This window comes from Aquarana catesbeiana, linkage group LG03, assembly GCF_042186555.1.
Source record: "Aquarana catesbeiana isolate 2022-GZ linkage group LG03, ASM4218655v1, whole genome shotgun sequence".
Taxonomy (NCBI): Eukaryota; Metazoa; Chordata; class Amphibia; order Anura; family Ranidae; genus Aquarana; species Aquarana catesbeiana.
In genome coordinates this window covers 503347157-503355159 of record NC_133326.1, presented here as the reverse complement: position 1 = coordinate 503355159, position 8003 = coordinate 503347157, and the positions used below count along the sequence as shown (strand labels likewise).

The 8003-nt window shown below is 39.0% G+C and overlaps 1 protein-coding gene across 2 annotated transcripts in view; it reads right to left on the bottom strand.

The window, feature by feature from the left end:
- Positions 1-936: 936 nt before the first annotated feature.
- LOC141132554 (cationic amino acid transporter 2-like) overlaps positions 937-8003 on the bottom strand; it is a 51448-nt gene continuing 44381 nt past the window's right edge. For both annotated transcript variants that reach the window (XM_073621112.1, XM_073621113.1), the window contains exons 11-12: positions 7664-7772; positions 937-2493 (exon numbers count right to left, since the gene is read on the bottom strand). In XM_073621112.1, the coding sequence (XP_073477213.1) occupies positions 2354-2493; positions 7664-7772 (249 nt within the window). In that variant the 3' untranslated portion in view covers positions 937-2353. The remainder of the gene's footprint in view (positions 2494-7663; positions 7773-8003) is intronic.

The following is an 8003-nucleotide window of genomic DNA, read 5'->3' as shown; positions in this document are numbered from 1 at the left end:
CGCCACCCTTTGGGCTCCTTCTGCTAATTTCGTGTTAGTAGAAGTTTGAGTGTTGATTCGTGCTTTTCATTTGGCACTTTTCATTTTGCGCTTTTCAGTTAGTTTCTGAGCGGCCGTTCGTCAACCAGCCATGTTGCAGAATCAGAGGAGATAACGTGTTATTTATTATTCGCCTTAGAGTTATTGCTTTGACATTATTTTATTTGGTTGAATAATGATTTGATTTGTTATTTTCTATATTTTTGGATGCATAGAATGCACTTTTTGGTTAAGTTCTGTTGGCAGATAGCATGTCTAAAATAGTTTTTTTTTTTTTTTAATGCACAATAAAAAAATTGTGGAGAATAATACTTGGCTATGTGTTTTACTTCAAATGACAGTTTAGGAGTATGCAGGAACATTTAAAAAAATACAATTTAAAATTGACAAGCGACACCAATATAGTTGTATCTTTAATCTTAAAAACTACGGGATAATGGTGTTGTGGTAACTTGCCCAAATAAAAAAAAAAAAGCATAATATTCTTTATCACTAGAAAAAAAAGCCTTTGAAAATTTGTTTGCAATGACTCCATCAGTATCACCAGCATAGCAGCTTCATTATTATCCCATTAAAGAAGAAGAGAATTGTGCGCTGCATTTGGAGATTACATAATTTGCCATGTCGCGAATGTTAATTCTCCATTACAAATGCTAGATTTACAAGACCGACGGCTTCTGGCTCGTCCTTGCTTCCGAGCATGCGTGTTTTGTACTTTGGACTTATGTCCGGACTTGTGTACACACGATCGGAAAATCCGACAACACACATTTGTTGGTGGAAAATTTGAAGACATGTTAGCCAACATTTGCAAAGTCCGACAACAATTGTCCGATGGAGCATACACATGGTCGGAACATTTCCCGTTGGCAAATACGATCATGTGTACAGACCTTTAGAGCTGATCTCCTTGGAAGGCTTTGACATCTGACTGGGATAAGTGATAAAGGCAAGGGCAGGGACTTTTGCAAGTCTGGGATGGTCTTATCTGGTCTCTGTACAGACATTAGGTAATGTGGGTAGTTGTTGCTGAATGTATCTAGTGGAACACATATACCTTATTTTTTATATATTAAAAAGAAAAAAATAATTTGGGAATTCTAGCTGCCAAGAATTTTAACCTATTCTGCACTTTGGCTGAAATAACCCCACCATGCAAATCAACTATCACCTGTGTACTTAAAAACCCCACTCAGCAGTATGTCAAACAAAAGTGAGCACTAAATCTCCCACAAATACAGTGCTCAAATGCAATAACGTTGCAAAACATATAATCCAATTGCAAAATGAAGTGCTACAAAATAGTGTCACTGTCAATGGGGCTTTTGGTGTTAACTTTGTGGTGAAGCTCAAGTGACAACATATTTTGTAGCCCTTTATTTTGCTGGTCTGTATGTTTTGCTAAGTTTGAGTGCCGTATTTGTGGGGAGATTTCTAGTTCTCACTCGTGCCACATTGGGGTTGATTTAGTTAAACGGTAAAGTACGGACAGCCTTTGTGGATGTCGGCTTGTAGTTTTCAATGAACTACCATAGCGCTGTTGAGTGCTTTTGGGGTGTGTGGGTTTTTTTTTTTCCTTCCTTCTTCCTGTCGGTGTGTAATCTGATTGTCTGTACGAGTAGATTGATACAGATACAAAGTCTGCAGAAGTCCTGCATGGCACCCGTGATCTAAATGTGGGTGCAATGCTTTACAGGCTCCAAGTAAAAAAAAATGAATGCACAATGTTTTACCTGCAAAAAGATGCGCTTTTATTTTTATTTTTTTAATTGAGTAATCGCCCTTGTATGGGATGTTTTTTTTTTTCTTTCTTTTTCCCATAGCTAAATCCTATAATAAGACTTGCCTATAGGGCTTATTTACACTTGCTTCAGACATGCATTTTTTTTGTTTTGTTTTTTTAAGCTCTCTGAGTACCAGTCAAAGCACCTGTCGCTAAATAAAATGGTAAGCTTGCAATCCTGTTTTACACTTTGCTTCACTTAAAAAAATGATACTTCATGTCGATTTAGTGGTGCGTCAAGGCGTCTTCAAAGCCTTCATAGAAGTCTACGACAAAGCTTGCTTAAAGCACCTAAAGATTTTACTTTGTAGAAATGAGATATCAGCACACAGGGCATCAGCCACGCCTCAAAAAAAGCACATTGAAGCGGAAGCCGATTTAATGTGTGAAGTTGAAGCGTAAGTGTAAATGAGCCCATAGGCACAGTAAATGTCTCTTAAACATGCAGCGTTTGGGAGATATTTACAAGAACCACTGGTTCTTGTAAGTTCAGTGTTAAGCTCCACTACATTCTGTTACAGTTATGGTTTATTAACTGAGCTGAACATCAAAGAACTGTGTCTTGGATCCCATGTTTTCTGCAGTGTCATCCATTGTCTGCAGGACAGTAACTGGTGTATTCAGTCTTTCTGCGCTGTGGTGGATCCCATAGCCAAAATAGATAACGAAACCTGCAAGAAAAAAATGAACAGCCATAGTCTGCATTATTTAGGCGTTGTACAGGCAATAGGATGTGTTTTGTTTATGTATAGTAGTTCCAATTATCAACTACTTGCTGACCCGCAGTTTAACATTTACTGCGGGAAGATGGCTTTGTTCCCCCCGTGATGTACCGGGTTTACAGGCACGCTCCTCCTACTGCTCGTGTTGTATTTGTCAGCAGGCTCACAGCCAATGATTATGGCTGTGAACCTGCTGATGGCTGCTTCTTTCTCCAGCCAGTCTAAGGAGATTATCACACATACACTTGTTAGGCACACAGTTATTGTATTAATTTTGTAACATAAAGTAGTCTTTTTTTTGTTTATATAATAACAAATTTAAAAAAACCCCCAGAAAAACCCAGTGGTGATCAAATAACAACACCAAAAGAAAGCTCTTTGATACAATGATCTGATCAATTTCTTGGATACTTCTATCTATCTTAATTCAGACGGCACACTTGGTTCCTCCCTATTTAGGAAGTCCTCAGCAGGAAATACCATACCTTACCATACCATACCTTACACGCGGCCAGCTCCCACCCCAAGTCCTTGGTGGCGAGCATCCCTTATAGTCAATATCTACGAATAAGGAGGAACTGCAGTCATGACCAGGACTTTGAGACGGAAGCTTGGGCCTTACAGTTACGCCTGCTGGATAGGGGCTACAGTCGCTCCACTCTCAAAAAGGCATATCATAGAGCCAAATCACATAGCTGAACTGAAATAATTCATTCATCAAAACCCCGAAAATCGGACCAGCAGGTACGGCTGATAACAACATATTCTAAACAACATAAAAAAGTCAGTGAAATCATCCAGAAATATTGGCCTTTATTATCCAATGATAAAGTAATCTCCAAGTATGTCAAACCAATCCCTTCTATTCCCTATAGAAGGTCCAGGTCTTTAAAGGATCAATTGGTCCATAGCCACTTGACACAGAGATCCGGGAGAGATATTCGCAAAGGCACTGCCCCATGTGGCAGGTGCAACTTTTGCAGTTTTATTTTAGATTCAGAGGAGACAATCCTTCCAGATGGGACTCTGTATCAACCCAATTTCTTTGCTAACTGCCAATACATTGGGGTGGTCTACTATATGAGGTGCTCCTGTAAGGCGTTTTATATAGGGAAAACCAAGAGACCCTTTTTCCACAGGATTAGGGACCATGTATCCCTCGTCCAAAAGAAAAAGATGGAAACACCCATCAGTCGACACATGGGTTTATACCATTCATTTGATCTAACAAAGATGACATTTTTTGCCCTGGAATTCATACCTACTCATGAGAGGGGGGAGATGTGGATAGGATTCTTTTGCAGAAGGAGACGAGGTGGATCCATTCCTTGGCTGCCACCTCGCCTCCCGGGCTCAATGAATCCATGAGCTTCAAGCCTTTCCTCTAGGGATCTGGTTTGGCCATTTTTCAGTTGCTCCTTTAAGTGGTTATTTTTTTGTTTCCACTGTTATTTGATATGTGGCATTGTGCTGGCCGCTCGGAGCTCCGACCAGCGGTGAGCCGATGCTGACTATGTCAGGCTGTTTTATGATTTTTATTGTGTAAGCGCGATCTGTTAAGGGGGGTTCCTAATGGGTTTGTTTAATAAACATTTTTACACTATGGAGAGGCTTCCCTTCTATTTCCTACATGTGCTTACCATGACACTACATTACTCTGACTGAGGAGGACTGAGTGATTCTGGCAGTGGAAGAGCGGATCTAAGGGAGAAAGGAGATAACAGGCTTGTCTTTTTCTTACCTCTGGTAAGTTTATATCTATAGGGGGTGATTCACGTGGTGATGTAGTGAAGGCTTAGTGACCCATGGATGTGTGCACTCCAAAAGGAATCTAATCCCTTATCTCAACTGCCCGTCATATGCATTGAACTGTTCATGAGAAAACCCTGAGTTTATGCAGCAGTGACAAGTCTTTGACATTACCGCTGGTATATTATATGCTATTGCTGGTATTGGTATGATCGATCATTTTGGGACTTTTGGAGCTCATGCCACTGCATCGAACTTTCTGTTTTATCACCTTTGTATATTTATTTTATCCTCGTTTATTCGAGAAGTTCAGTGCTATTGTGTACATTAGCCTTTTGAGTACTTTAGTTTAACTTAATTAGCGCTGTTAATACTATCTTCTTATAAGAGAGTATACTTTGATTTTATTTGTGTGTTTTCCTCTTATAACAGCAGCTTGTATTTTATGTATATACAGTGGATTCAGTTCCACCTTTTTCCATCCTTTGAGCGCTAGGACTGGAGTTGTTTATTAACCTTGGTATTTGTTTTATTATTTGATATGTTTTGGGTCCCTCTGTTAGGCTCCTATGTACACCCTATCTGAACTGCCTTCACTTTATTTCTGGCCATTGGGATTGTTTGATTACTTTTTGATTATGCAGATTTCATCTATCAAAAATTTTGAATATATAAACAGAAATAGAAGAAAGGGAGAAAAATAAAAAAAGCTTTTTTTTTTTTTTCTTCCCAAGAGTTCTAGATTTTGATTTGTGTTTTACAATAAGGAAGCACCTACTAGGATCAGATGTCCATATGGATGCCTAGGGCGCCAATCCCAGTGGCAAGCCTGTTTCCACTGGTTGGCACCAATTGCGTCTTTCCCTAACCTTTATTTGGACTTTGTCCACATAAATGGCTGCAATTATTTTTCCTTCTTTTCCGGTTACACTTCTTTTTTTATTAATGTTTTTTTTCTATTTTCTTTATATATATATATATATATATATATATATATATATATATATATATATATATATATATATATATATATATATATATATATATATATATATATTATTCTTGATGTCTTTTCTGGCCTTTATGGTCATTTACATCACTGCTTACAGTCCTTAGAGGTGATGTCTCATCACTTCCGGTGCGCCACCTAGTGTCACTTCCGGTGTGCCTTGCACCATTGACTATGCTGATCTGATTGATGTATATCTCTTCTTGATTCAGCCAGAAGTGTCACTTCCAGTATTACTGCCTATGGGCAGACGCCCCTGCAGCGTCCGCCCCTCCCCTAATTTTTTGGCGCCAAATTTGGAGAGGGGGAGGGTATTTAAGCACTCTGATGGTGGTTCAATAGAGATCCAGCCTGAGAGGAGAAGGATGTTATTTTCTTCACACACCATTTGATCCAGGTATCTAATGCCATTTTGAGGAAATCCTGGGCTAGTCAGGCAGGGACACTTCCTCTGGTCCGGGGTCTCTTGATTGATTTTTATTTTCTTTGGTCTTTTTAGGTTTTTTTGCTGTCTTTTTTTGGGGCTCTACCTTGGGAAAAACACTGACTAATGTAGCAAAGCAGCTTGGACTTTTGGTTGATAACTAGTCCTTTATCACAGGTATAGACTTCATGTTTTTTTCCAAAAAACAAAAAAAGAAAAAAGAAAAAACAAAGAATTAAGAAATGTAAAAATCAAAGATTGCAACAATGAAAATTTCTCAATTTTTCTTTCCATCCTTATTCTAGGACCTCTTCCATCAGTTAAAAACGCAATCTTATTTACTCTCTGTGGTCATCAGATGATCCTTTGGCTGGGTCCGCTTCCTGATTTAAGTGGTTCAATTATTAGAGTTTATATTCAATTTACTATTCAATTTTTTGAAAGACCTACATACAGGTAAATAAATCCCCCTTTGGCGGAAATATTGCATTGGCAGATCGGATTTGTGGTATTATTTTTGACTTGTACTCATATTGACTTTTTGACTGTTCTACATATTGTTATTGTTAATTTTTGTATTATTTTCTTCAGTGCCTGATAGATATTACCCTCCCGAAGAAGCCACGGCATGTGGTGAAACATGTTGAGAAACAATTCCTTCGGTTGCACTATTCAAGATTGTATTGTTACATTGAATGTAAACACTTTTTTACAGATATGTTTTTATCAATTTTTCTAAATAAAATGTGAATTTTTTTATATAAATTTTGTGTTATCCATTGCACCTTTAAAATCCCAGTTCCCTTTATGTTCTCTTTGATACAGTGTTGCATAACCAAGTAAGTTAAAATAGCACAGTGCTGAATAGTAAAAATAGTCTGGTCACGAACTGGGTAAAACTTCCGGAGTTCAAGTGGTGAAAGCAGAATTCTAGCTAAGACTAGCTACACACAGAAGGCTTTTTATCTTAATGTATAGAATGCATTAAGATAAAGAAAAACCTTCTGCCTTTACAACTTCTTTAATGACTAAAGCTGGGTCCACACATATACCAAATGTGTGTGCCGCTGTCTGTTCAACAGAAGCCAGTCTAACAACCAACTTCTGTCAAATGAGCATGCTGGAAAACCATTCGATCAGTGTATTCTGGCGGGGTCGGGGGGCGGCACTATCAGAAGGAGCAGGAGAGATCCCTGCATCAGCATCGCTTGTACTGATATGGGGATCTGTCAGTTTTTTTCATTCAACCAAAAAAACTGTGTGTGTGTTAGAGCTGGGCGATTTTATCCCCAAAAAAAATCTTCGACTTTTAAAAAAAAAATTCTATTCGCGATTCGAATCGAGTTTATTTTTTTTGTTTTTGATGGACACCGCGCCGGTCCTGAGGAGTTTTTCGGCGAGGCTGCAGCTTCAGCCTAGTCCGTGGCGTCTGGCCTCGCGGACTAGGCCGAAGCCGCAGCCTCGCCTAAAAGCCCCTGCCCACAGCTCCTCAGGACCGGCGCCGTGTCAGTGGCGGTCCTGGTGAAAAACAAAATCTAAAAAAGTCGATTTGCTGAAAATTTAAATAAATTTGACCTCTCAACTCGATTCAAGATTCAAATCAATTTTTTCCCCAGCCCTAGTGTGTGTGTGTGTGTGTGTGTGTATGTACCCAGCTTCACACACAGGCAGTGTCAACAGAGAGAGCTGGAGAGTCAAAAATGGGGAGAGCTAGCTAGGATAGGATAAAACAAAGGTGTGTTGGCATTATGCCCCCCCCCCACTTTATTTCTGCGCCCCCAGATCAGACAGGCTAAATGTGGCCCTGGTTAACAATTTAAATCAGCTTTTATAAAAAAATAAAAAAAACAGTGGATGTTCTTGTGAATCTTCTATTTTCTAGTCTTATTGATGGTCTTAATAGCATATCTAGTAGAACCTTTGGAAAGGTAACTTACCAATCACCATCCAGACAGCATAACGGAGCCATGTGTCTGCACTCAGCTGAACCATCAAATATATGTTAACTAGGATGCTCAGAATAGGTAGGAATGGCAAACACGGTACCTACAAATAACGACAATGTATGAGAATTATTTCAACTTTGAGTGGTCAGAAGCTACACAGTATTTATTTATTTTTTATTCATTTAAGTTTTCTGACAAAAAGTGAAAAATTGTCATCTGTACAGAGTAGTGTAGCACACATGGAAACACAACTGCAGTGCATAAAATGGAATTATACTGAGCTCCACACTGAATTACCCAGCCCCCCCCCCCCCCCCCAAAAAAAAAAACC